This window comes from Anastrepha obliqua, chromosome 2, assembly GCF_027943255.1.
Source record: "Anastrepha obliqua isolate idAnaObli1 chromosome 2, idAnaObli1_1.0, whole genome shotgun sequence".
Taxonomy (NCBI): Eukaryota; Metazoa; Arthropoda; class Insecta; order Diptera; family Tephritidae; genus Anastrepha; species Anastrepha obliqua.
In genome coordinates this window covers 90,112,829-90,126,547 of record NC_072893.1, presented here as the reverse complement: position 1 = coordinate 90,126,547, position 13,719 = coordinate 90,112,829, and the positions used below count along the sequence as shown (strand labels likewise).

The following is a 13,719-nucleotide window of genomic DNA, read 5'->3' as shown; positions in this document are numbered from 1 at the left end:
GCCTTTGCTCGCCACATATTGTTGTCGTTGCTGGTGCTTACGGTATAACTTGAATCTGTAGTAGTAGCAATTTAGTGGGCATGCTTTCCTCTTAGTCCCAGCGATGATATTGACTGTCTCGTCGGAGATTTATATCTTGGGCTGCAAATAATAACTCTTCCCTTTCCATTTGTACGATAGCGGCCGGTTGGCTGGCTGTATCGACTGCTTTGTCGTCCAGTCACCCTTTCGATCGTGTCACTTTTGTAATTGTAAAGTTGGCTATCCATTGGTCAGCCTACTCATTCTTCTGATATTGGGTAATAAAATGTGGAAATTTATATACCTATGCGTATGCACTGATGCTGTCTTAAGGCCACCAAAGTGTACTTATGTGAATTGGCGCAACTATGAGTTTGCATTCCAAAGGGTAAGTGAAACTTAAATTCTCCTGCTTTTTATTTGCTTTTCAACGAGTGTTTTTCTGTTACTCCAGTTCAACTTAAAACAAGTTCGAATGTCAGAGTAGAGAATAATGCGCAGTTAGTAGCCACAAGAGAATTCAAATATGCAAAACTCATGAAAATCTAACTTTATTTTGATTTCAACTAAAGCAGGAATTTACAAGTTTATTTTATATAGGGTTACCAGGAAATTTCTTCTAGATGCCTCAGGAGATTACTATTTCCAACTGTGGTTATAAGAGATAATGTCCCAAACTTAGTCGTTTTTGAGATATTCGATTTAAAGATTGTTTTACAAAAGGTGTTTTTATTTTTGCTTGTGCCTACCCTTTTTCTAAATGTTAGTGGGGGGTATACCTCTATTGATTTCTGTTGCAGCTGCAAAAACATTTCTCTGCCCCTATCCCGCTTTTGCCAAAACGCCATATCGCTCTTATTTTTGAAGTGAAACTTCTTTTGTCTCGAAGGATGAAACGCTGTGAGGAGTAAAACCATAGCGTTTCATCGATATGTGACGCTACGCCAGCGCCATCTGTTAAAAGCGTGGCGTGGATGAAACGCTGTGAGGAGTAAAACTACGCTAAACCACGTAAAACTCACGCTATGCCAGCGCCATCTGTTAAAAGACTGGCGTGGCGTGTCGTCGTGAATGTAATGCGGTCGTTTATTATTGCATTCTTATCGAATGTAATTTGTAAATATGACATTTGATTGACGGCCGCCGTAGCCGAGTGGGTTGGTGCGTGATCACCATTCGGAATTCACAGAGAGGTCGTTGGTTCGAATCTCGGTGAAAGCAAAATTAATGAAAACATTTTTCTAATAGCGGTCGCCCCTCGGCAGGCAATGGCAAACCTCCGAGTGTATTTCTGCCATGAAAAAAATCTGCTCATAAACATATCATAAAACAAAATGAAATAAATGCATAAAAAAAAAAAAAAAAAAAATTTTCTTGTGATTCGAACCAAGGATTTCGGATCGGAAGCCCACATTGCTAGCCGCTGGGCTATCGCCCTGTGCTGTCGCCGCAAAATAATGTATCATAAATCTGTTTACCATACCAAAGACCATACACTTTGCGAACGCATTTCGGTGGAAACAGTTGACAGTTATCCCAAACACAATATTATATTAGTAACGCGAGACGCGTCATAGAGTGTGTGTGTAGTTTTGAGCAAATCTTACAAACATATTTTGTTTTGTTGATTGATTTCTGTTAAATATGGCATCAAATCAACAAAAACGGAAACCGAAAACAGGTGCTGAACGGCAACGTGAGTATTTGGAGCGTAAAAAATTAAGAGCTACTGTTGAACACCGTGACAGTGAATCCTCCGGTTGTACGATAAGTGATAATTTGTAGTACCAACAACAAGATGCGGAACTACCATTGATGCAGTATTTCATCGATACCTTGATAGATTAGAATGTAGATCATTTTTTACGTATTTCAGTTACCATAAAGCCCTTGTTTCATTTTTGGAAAACGAATCCAATAATGATAATGACAATGCCGAGAACCAAATGTAATTGAGTACAATAAATTCATTTCTTTTTATATTAAAATAAATAAATAATTCTGTTTAATAAAATTCCATTCCATGCTTTCCATGACTTCTGCATGCATTATATTGAAATAATAGTTAAATTATTGATTTGTTGATAAAAGAAGTTTCACTTCAATCGTGCGGGTTCCGTGAACTACCACACACTTTCTTTTTTTTGCATGTCTGGCAGACCATCCTAAACTTACTACAAAAGATTCCGTCGCAGAATTTATGTTTCTGAAGCCACAAAAAGCTCATCGTCCCTTCAATTATGTTAGTTTTACTACTGTGTCCAAAAAATAAGGTGACATTGTATTTATTTTGAAAATTCTTTATTTATTCTTCCAAATCAATTTCATCCCCTTCAAAGTAATCCCCTCCCGACACAATGCACTTATGCCAACGTTTTTTCCAATTTTCGAAACACTGGTTGTAGTCACTTTCCGGGATGGCCTTCAGTTCCGTCTTCGTTGCGGCTTGAATCTCCTCTATCGTGTCAAAACGGTGTCCCCGGAGCGGTCTTTTGAGCCTGCTGAACAGCCAGAAGTCGCACGGTGCCAGATCAGGTGAATACGGTGGTTGCGGAACGATATGGGTTGAGTTTTTGATGAAATGATCACGAATTACGAGTCCAAAAAATTCAATGTTTTCGGTACCAGTCGAGATTTGACGCGCTTGAGGCCCAAAACATCCTTCAAAATGGTATTGACTGAGCCTTTCGATATGCCAACATCATCAGCAAGGTCTCTAATCGTTAATCGACGGTTTTTCAACACCAAATCTTTGATTTGTTGGACGTGAGCTTCGTCAGTTGAGGTTGATGGTCGCCCAGGACGCTCTTCGTCTTCGACACGTTCACGACCGGCTTGGAACTCACTATACCACTTGTAAACATTTTTTTTAGACATAGCCTCATCACCAAAGGCTTTCTGCACCATCCTCAACGTATCCGAAAATTGATTCCGCAAACAAAATTTAATGCAAATTCTTTGCTCAACAAATTTCGACATTGCAAAAAACGAGAAACTCACTTTTAGCAGCTCACAAAACGACGCGTATCTCAAACAGTAAATGAATATTTCACATGAAATTTGACATAGATGTCACTCACAGTACTACCAACCTAAAAAAAAAAAGAATTCTCCTAATCCTTCAAAGCGCGCAGTTTAAAATCAAATGTCACCTTATTTTTTGGACACAGTAGTATATTTCAAGTTAGACCTAAAGCTAGGTAAAACTCTACTCATAATGGTAAATCTTGTAAGAAAAAAGACTAAGACTGAGTTGAAACTTTTTATAAAATAAAGATCGAGTGGCGCAGCTGGCTAGGTCATGTCATTCGAATGGATGCCACCTCCGAAATTATTCGATGCAGTATCTGCTGGTGGGAGCAGAGGAACAGAATGGCCTCCTTTGAGTTCGAAAGATCAGGTGTAGAAAAATTTGGCTTCATTAGGACTAAAGGATTTTCAAATAAAGGACTACAACTTTAAAGTCCTAATGAACCATAACTTTTTTAGTTTAAATTTCTATAGTCTGAATATTTTTAAAAATTACAGCCGCACTTCAAAAATTTAATAAATAAATTAAGTAGCAACTACCTTAGCAATTGCCTTTGGTAGCCAGCTGTGCGACACACTCACCTTTGCTCATGCCGCATTCCGCATACCAAAACCAGCAAAAGTTAACCGCAGAATTTGTAAAGCACGCGAACAAAGCGAACGGTGCGCCATAAAGGATTTGTGTACAGGATATATGAAAACCGATGAGAAACGTGTATTAAAGTTGATAAATTGTTGTTGTTGCTGACTGTTGTTCGGTTGCGTTTATTTTAGCTGGCGTTGGCATATGTCGTGCACACCAGCGAAACAACGATGCACGCAATGGCTAAAACAACAATAATAATAGCAATAACATCTAGCTTGGTGGAAACAAGCACATTAGCAGCGGCACTAACAGCATTTACCCGCATTTAATGGAAGTTGCAAGTAATAGCGAGAATTTTGTGTGATCTCTTCACACCTCCCTTTTCACTCGCAACCAATCTGCACATTTTAGCAGCAACTTTAGCTGACAAAAGCGTCACTGTTGATTAAACGAAAATGTTTCAATGTGGGTAGTGTGGCTTAGCGGCGGTGGCGACTAGATTGGGTGATGGATGGTGTAAGGGTGACACGTGCAGTGAGTCGGTTTGTGATACGCGTCCACCTTGAATTCGTGGAAGATTCTGTAATCATAAGCTTAAGAACGCTTACACTCTTGCTTAGTGTTGCCATAGATATCCATGTGTGTGTACATAAGTGCATTTGCTCATGTCACCTTGTCAACTCATCAGCGTGTCAACACGCAGCTGATGATACGAACTTTATACTGTTGTCTCACGGCGTTAGTTTTGCTACCACAATGGAGTTGCTAAGAAACAAGCCTCACGCTCGACATGTGTATGTAGGTACATATGTGCGTACCAGCTATCAGCTGGAATTCTTGTTTTTCTTGGCTGCGTTTAGCTTTTGAACTACCTTTTACCACAGTAAACTATCGCTGCACATGCAAATGCGAAAACTAATATATATATTAAGAGCATAATATTTAGATATGTAAGGTATACTGGTACTTAACTTAGTTTTTACATGCAAGTATACGAATACACGAACAGCAGCTGCCACCGAAATTGAGTTTCTAGTAAAACTTTAATGAAAACAATGACAGGTATTTGGAGTGCCAAAACTTTACCTTTGTCAAGGTACTTAGTGCATCTTACTTACATATATAAAAATTTTAGAATCATGCAGGTTTAAGCAAATAAATTACTTCATGGTGAAACTATTGAGTGTTTGAGTTGATTTGTGCGTAGCCTACTTTGTCGGAATAAGCCCCATTAAAGCAGCGGTGTTTCCCGACAATGAGTTGCTACTGTGAGTTAAACCTATTTAGGAGAAAACGGCTCGCCAATAAAGCGCTAGTCTGTACTGCTTTTGCAATCTTGCTTTTGAAACTTAACTCTTTCGAACTGTAGTGCAATTCACTAACTTTAAAATATTCGACAATTGCTAATTTTGTCTGCTTATTTGCTGTTTGCACAAACTATTACTAACTCTATCAACTAACACTAAACAGCTGCCTTCTTCTTTTTATTCAAACTGACAGAGAAAAGCATCTCTGTCAAATTAAATATCAAAGTGAGGCAATAACCTACAGAATAGTAAAAGAAGACCAAATTTGCGGAAACGCTGGAACGGGTAATTGCATTTGCTACACGATGTATGCAACGGCTAACGAAGCCCTGGCTGATGGATATTCCCCATTGCTCACCGTCGGTTCGTTGATATCATGCAGTTGCAAAAAATCGCAATGCAAGCAGAACCTGGTAATATAAAAGGAGAACTTAGAATGGATTAAGTTTGAACACCACAAGATTTACCTAATTCTCAGTCAAAATTCTGGAGTTAGCCTGCAACCAAATGGAAAATATTGATCACAATTCAGATGGCTTACTACCGAAAGATATATTTTTTTTAATTTTTTGATAATGTAATTTCACTGTTTTAATTAAAACTTCTAATTCTTATTTTATCATTTGTGTTAACCACACGAAAATTGTTATCGTTTAGTTTGCGATAATCGACTTGTTAACCAAAGCAGCTGTTTTTGTCTTATCGATTTTTGTTATGAAAGGAGTTATCGAATAGCAAAATCGTAAAATTGTGGTTAAGGAATGATAACAAGGCGAGTATCGTTAAAATATAATGTAATAGGTTGGTGAATTCCAATACTGGAATAGCAAAAATGCAAAACTCTAAAGCTTACACTTTTAGCTATGAGTCCAAATATCTGCACAAACACTTGCGAATGCCGATGTTAGCTTTGATTCGGTTTAGCAGAGCGAGATAACAGCTGCAACACGAGAAAAAGCAACACAATCTATGCAATTAAACCGTTGCTTGCTTCTGTCTTACGCTTTAGTTTGCTTTTCAAATAATAGAAAATAAATCGGCACTAGAAAAATAGGTAACGAAACTTGTAAATTCAGTTACGTATGTACTTATGTTCGCTCCTCGGCAGGCAATGGCAAACCTCCATGTCATGAAAAAATTCCTTATAAAAAGTCATCTGCGGTTTGAAAGTGACATACAACTGTAGGTTCGTCCTTTTTGGGGGCTACTTTAAGACGCACCCCACAAATAAAAATAGAAGCTTGGCCAAACACCCAATAAAGAGTGTCAGCGCAAATTATTATTGTTATTATTATTATATTTATGTATATTTATGTATATTTATGATGGTCAGTAATAGTTCGAATATTTCAATACTACTACGCCAAGGTCAGAATTGTGAAGAAATAAAATCTTAAGAAATCGATAGAGGCAAAGTTGAAATTTACAGAGATTTGCAATTTATGCAGTAAATTTTGTTTCTTTAAGTTATACAGAATATGTTTTTTAGGTTGTTGTACCCTTCAAATGTAAATTTATTGCTATATACGATACGATTGCCTTTTGAATTAATTCTGTCTCAAATAAAATTTCCTTTCAAGTTATGAGTACAATGCAATTGATAAGCAAACATGTCTCTCTCTTTAGTGCAGTGTAGAAGGGTGCGTTCTCGCGCTTTGTCTACAAGCTCTTTCGCTCAGATACTGCGCTAGTGTTGTTTTATGTTACAGAGCAAAGTTTTAAAACTTCAAATGAATGAACTGTTGCAAAAGATTTATATTAATGCGCTCCTTAACAGCACCAACTATGAAATATATTTCGGTGTCAAATTAACTGGTTTTTTCCAACATGATTTAGCTTAATGAGCTTCTGGCGCAGTGGGCAAAGCCGTTATAGAAAAAAGTAGTGAAGACAAGCATTTGGATTTTTCTTTAACTGAATTCACAAATTTGAGCTCAAACATGCATAGTAGTCACAATTATTAATATTGAAAAAAAATTTCACAGTTTAGTGAATTTCAAATCACTTCCGATATTTCTGCCCTTTCAATAAATCCACTATCAATTATTGTTCACGACGACGAATTACTTTGAAGAAGTATGAAAAGGTATGTTGCATGTGTGATCTTTGCAAATCGGCATTCATTAAGTCACTACATCTGAATATATTTTGAGGAAAAAAGCGTAGCGCCTGTCGAAATGTGAAGTATAGGAAAACTTATTCATTCTTAATGCAACTTAAAAAAATGAACACTCTCAGTCCAGCGATTGACAAACAAAAACAGGTAATACTGTAAATATTGTATGTTATCATCCTAGTACCATCAGAAGACTTATAATGGGTATTAGATGACACCTATGAGAGTCATAAGTTGGCCAGCCACATAACCAGCCACAGATCTTTCCGTTTCAGCTGCTTAACGAATTCCGCTACCACTTTTTTCGAGTTGTTTGATGAATTATTTCACAGGTTTAGAACCTTCGTATCTAATCAAGGCGGTTGATGTGGTTCCAACTCACAAGATCATGGATCCAATTAATGATTCCGCTGCAGATACATAATTCGATAACTCATCTGCCAGTCCTGTACTTTGAATACTGTTGTGACTGGATATTGACATATGTGCAAGTTGGACCCCTTTCAGACGACTGTTAAGAACTCTTTGATTTTAGCAATCGATATGTAATCAATTATTCGATGAAAGCAGAATTTTACTACATAATTTACTCGTCACTGCCGATATATTCAATTGGCAGCCATAAATGGAAGCTTAGCAACTGGTGGCATGGAAACAATACGGTCGTATGTGCCTACATATATCTATTTGCCATATGAAAGCCAGTCACCAACATGCTCGGTAGACAAAGGACAGTGCACTTATTCATTTTCTCGCCCTTAACGCCTTTGCTAATTACAAATACATATATCATTATAATTCTCTTATGCCGCCAACGCAGCCCAGAGCATATGAATACATAAACATGCACATACATATATACACAAACACACACGCATGCAAATAGTTGCAAATAAATATTCGATGTATGTCAGCCATTGTTTGCCAATACCAGCCCTTGATATTGCATTTATGTATACTACGCACACATCACTTACAAGCATATATATAAATATGTAGCTGAGCTATCGCAGTATTAAACAGCAGCGAGACAATCCGGCAAATATCCGAGCAAATATCGAGTGGCATTTGGGCCATCAAAATTAATTAAATTTTAATTAAAATGTTAAAGTTGTAAGGCATAAGTGGTGAGAATATGCATGCATACATACATATGTATGTATGTGTATGTATGTATTGTTGAACTATGACTCTCACATCCGAAAGTTTTCACATGTGAATATGTGTGTATGTATGTATTTATTTGTTGGCCATGTCGCCAATAACAAAATAATTGTTGCCACAGCAACGACAGGGTTAGTGAAGAGGCAGCTGTTGCTGCTCCGCGAGCTGTTGCTCATTATGACACCAACATGAGATGGGCGTATCGAGTGCAGACTACTCGAATATCAGTATACGTACAGATATATGTACATATGTACACATGTGTTTTAGTCAAAATTGAATTTGACTTTAGTGGCCAAAAAAACAAATACCACACCCATACCCACACAAACACGCTTGATGAATTGGTTAAGGCGGCCAAATAAAACAGGAATGAGCCAACAATGCTGTCTGAAGGCGTTAGAAGCAACCGCAACGCTGTCGAACATCGATTAATTTGACTGTAACAAAACACCAAAGCCGAGCGAGAGAAAACTTCCACCGCTTACCGCCATTCGCGAACCCTTAGGTGCCGTTTATCTCGCGCACTCTAATATGTGTGGGTGCTTTTAAACGCATTTATACATATATATATTTGTGTGTGTCTGTTTGAGTGTGTGTGCCTGAGTGGTTGCTGACGCGTTTGCTGCCAAATTTGACACCAAAAGTTCACACTTGGCGTGGCCGCTAGCGTCATTCCGCCAACATTTGATCACCCACAAGGATGCCAACCAGCCAGCACGCATATATACACTCACATACACATACGTGTGGTATGCAAAAGTGGGTACAAATGTGCCCGTGCGCTTGTTCTAATGTGCTGTTGGGGCATAGCTGCTAAGCGACACGCGCCACAAACGGTTTTAGCGCGAATGTGCCTGGAATAAATCGCGAAAGGCTGTGGAATTTTCAGCGGCAATTTTTTATGCCACTATTCAAATTTGAATTGCTGATTGGAAAAACTGTACATTGTGTCGATTTTGTGGAATTCTGCAAAATTGGCGAGTTTTAGAATCAAGGAGAGTTACATACATGGCTGAAAAGAGACAACGTTGGTTAGTGACTCCACTATCGCGATTCATGAGGACATAACATCAGAGACTTTTTTTAATTTTCAATGGCTTTAGAGCATTTAACGCAATTTTTTTATTTTAGTTATGGCAATCGGTGAATTGTCTTTATTCAAATTTAGGTATTACTAATTTTTTTATAATTGAGAAAGTAACTAAAGAAGTGAAATTTTATTATGAAATACCTTTTTTGGGATTTTCTTGCGGCACCATTTGGTAAAATTACACAAAACCAAAGACTTCTTCGTACAACTGCGTTATGTTTGCGTTATGTTACAGTTAGAGATTAGAGATATCTTCCAGAGCAAATATATGTATATGTGGGCACATATTATCGACTTTTCTACTTATCATACTCTGGAGAATTTACCGAGCGTAATCATAATATGTCAATTTAAGTATAAGTAATTACAGCAGAGGGATTTTTCGACAAGTTTTGACGATCTATTTGTTTCTCGTACAATTTTAATAATTTGAAAATGTACTTAATTTTCCCATAAAAATATATAGAACTAAATTTATAATTTTTTGTTGATTTAGATAAAAAATCAACAATCTTTCACCAAAATTTTACACATTAAAATCTGAATTATTAGAAAAATTTTAGTTATGCTGTTTTATACTTAATTCCGGTTTAAACTGATGCAAGTTAAGCGAAAACCAAATAAATTTTTTAATTTTTCTGTCTTTTTTGTACATTTAGTCCATACAACGAATGCTTGATATATTTCTTTTTATATGGAAGAAAACATCCAACGCAAAACGCAACACAAAAGTCGTAAAAAATTAATACGATTTTCGAGCTAGTTCAAACTTGCTTTTTATTATACTAAAATTTAATGAGCTACAAAACTATATACTTCGTGTATGTTGTCTAAAAAAATCAAAAAATTAACTATATTTTTGTACAAAAATTATTTAAGTTAAATGATAAGCAATTAAATTTTCAAAATTTCCCAATAAATCCTAGTTGACAGAGTTTATAAATGAAACCTTCTATGCTCCTGCAAATTAATAAAAAAATGCGCAATTGCAATATATTTTATTTCTACACAAAAACCCTCAATTTCACCCAATAGGTAGGGCAAAAAATATATTTGTATCTTCCTGTAGCTCATGGTTTACAGAAACCTTGCTTATTTGATTTCAGATTTACGTCAATTCAAACTAAAGGATTTGTTACACATCACTAACTTGAATATCAGCGATTTTTCTGCCACTATATTGCTTTATTTCAATCGACAATCTGCCATCCTCTAGTAATTTAAGAATTTCTGTTTATCTTTTAAGACCAAGAAATAATCCTGCCAATTTGTGATATCTTCATCTGAAGTGAATCACGCAAGTGAAGAACATTTTGCATTCACAGAAACTAGTAAAAATTACAAGGGGCAGATTTGGTGAATACTGGAAGAGATAAGACTCCCCATCACGACAGCCTGATTTTGCAACACATGCCGCGCATGTGATATTATGATTTCTTTTCTCACTACAAATAAAAAATGATTCTATAATAATGGCTTAAAGTGAATTTAGAGGTTCCCAGATTTGATTTATGTGAAATATGTTTTGTTTATATATAAGACGAATTTTCAAAAAAATAACAACAGTATTTGTTACACCAATTTTATGTAGATTTTTATAAAAACTCAAAATATGAAGTCAGAATATAAAATAAAATAAAAGATTCGTATTTGAGATATAAATAAATTTCCATTTTTAAGGTCTGAAAGAAGTGCACTCAGATTAGTCTATAAATATATCGGGTGTTTTTTTAAGAGCTGAAGAATCTCAAATGATAATGCAAACCATAAATATTTGTGACTAAATTTTTTCTTTATTATTTTCTATTACATAATTTCATGGCATTTATTTTTAGTGAATGACATCCGACATATATCCGCTGTAATCTATTTGGTCCGTCCAAGTTTTGACTTATTTTTGGTTTATCGGCATGTACCGGTGACTTAACATAGACCCATAACAAATAATTCACAGGCGTTAAATCGCGCGAACGAGAGGGCCAGTGAACAGGACCATTTCTAGAAATAAAGTTGTTACCAAATTGATTTTGCAATTAATCGATTGTTATATGCGCTGCATGACAAGTTGCGCCCCTTCGTTGGAACCAAATGTTGTCTATATTTAGCTTATTAATTTGTGGAACTAAAAATTTAGTCACCATGGTTTGATAGCGTTTCCCATTCACCGCAATGGTAGCTCATTTCTTCAAAACTCTTCGATAAAAAAAAAGCTCATCTTCGGTCAGTTTCGGATGAGCCCAAACAGCAAAAATGTGACGCAAACGGTGGTAATTTACCTTCAATTCTTTCACAAGCAGTATTTTATGGGCACGTGAGCCAAGATCTTTATGTAAAATTTTCCACTTAGTCTTTATTCTTCGACTCTAAGCTTAGAAGGACGACGAATCGGCACTTCACGCTACAGCAGCAATATTCTCTTCGGTACGTACATTTATTTGTCTTGTTAATGGTTTTGGATCGGGAAGAATAAAACTAAGGTGAAAATGATCAATAACTGTACGAATTGCTTGCTCACTAAAACGATTATGTTAACTGTTAAATGTGCTCAATGCTCTACGAACTTCTAATTTCGTTGCACTCGGGTTAAATAACTTATGATGACTTGCCAAACCTTGTTGAACAGAAATGTCAACACTGTTTGCCATTCTCAGCTCTCAAACTATAGCTATCGATATCGATAGTTCTCTAGCAGCAAAAAGCAATACCCAATACTTAGTCAATCTAAAATTTTCTTGCAAAATTCTAAAGCCTATTTGATTTTATATAATCCAACAATATTTTCCCACCAGACTGCTTATTTTGAAGCTACTCATGAATTTATCGGTCATTTCGTATAATTTTCAACAAAATTTGACGATGTATTTACCTGCAGTTTTCTTTGGTGTGAAAGTTTGATCTTTAACAAATACAAAAAGGTCCTACTCTTCTATATTGAATAATAAATGCAGAAGTTATAATCGCTTAAGTACAAAAAAAATGTACTTTTTTGTACCCTACTTCCTCAATAAATTGTAGTATAATGACGACAGCGTTTCCATAGACACCAGGTCGTTTCAGCGGCTGTCTCGCTCAACCTATTAGCGTTGAGTTAATGCTCATAACTAACCTTACGACAGGTATCCGTTTCCAAATTTTATCGCTCTAGCTTTAGTAATTTGAAACACACATTTGCATATTTTTACATTATATTTATTATTTGATATTCTGACTTTGTATTTGGATTCAGAGTAAAATTTTACATGAAATGTGTGTCAAATATGTGAAATTCTTTTGTCAACTGGTATGCCTTGAAAATTCTATGTAAACGAAATATGTTCCATAAAAATCAAAAATTGGTATCTCTGAATCATTTTAGGCTTGTGTGTGATGTAGACGAATTTTTTATTCGTAATAACGAAACGAATCGAAATTTCGACGGTGCAGTAGCGAAAAATTGTATGCCCGCACAATATTGTAAATAATGTTGAACCTATGTATCAACATGACGGTACAACGCAAATTCTGTTTATTTACATTTCAATGCATAATAAATACCTAAATAAAACATTTTTTTTTTACTTTTGTAATCAAATCACGTACTTAAAAAAGCAAAATAAAAAATTAAGCACTTTGTTGTCATTTAATCACTCTATTTTTAGCATAAAATTCTACTTTCACTTTAGCTTTCTAGCCTTTTTTTGCTCGCCTCTCATACCTTCTTACCAATTCGTTCCAGCAGAAGCATCCGCATGTGATATTTGAGGCACGCACTAAAGCCAATAAAGGATGCGCCAATTCGGGAAATTTGGATTCGTGGCGTCTGTCACGCCGCACGAAACATCTATCGGCCGGTGTCATCGATGAAATTCATCCGAATGGTGCGGGCCGTTACAAGCGCGATGTACGCGAGGCGACTAAATACATCGAAACGGCCATTATTGTGGACAAAGCGATGTTCGAGAAGCGTAATGGCAGCACACGGGCCGAAGTCATACACGACGCCATACAGGTGGCGAATATCGCCGACTTGGTAAGTGGATGAAAAATAAATATTAATAATTGAAAATAATATTTTATATACAACTGTACTACATTTACATACTTGACCCTGTCATAAGCTCTGTTACAACTTAAGTCCGCGATAGATACGAAATTATAGTACTATATCATCAAGCTAGTTTTATTTAATCATATGAATATTAAACATTAAAAGGCCGGCCGGCCGCCCACGTCTTCTAGGACCTCCTCCTGGTACACTTTTGCCCCGGTCATAACCTCTTTTTCGCAGAATTGAAGAGATGTAAAGCTTTTACAAGTCACTTCCCACCAAACCATTATGGAGGCTAGATGGTTGCCACGCTGTACCCTTGGAACTGCATTTTTTGTGGCTTCAGAACTTTTAGCATAAAGTTTGGCGTTTTGC

General features: G+C 36.3%; 1 protein-coding gene across 1 annotated transcript in view; it reads left to right on the top strand.

The window, feature by feature from the left end:
• LOC129238265 (uncharacterized) overlaps window positions 1-13,719 on the top strand; it is a 193,372-nt gene that overhangs the window by 52,804 nt on the left and 126,849 nt on the right. The window contains exon 4 of the mRNA XM_054873303.1: window positions 13,036-13,326. Within this exon, the coding sequence (XP_054729278.1) occupies window positions 13,036-13,326 (291 nt within the window). The remainder of the gene's footprint in view (window positions 1-13,035; window positions 13,327-13,719) is intronic.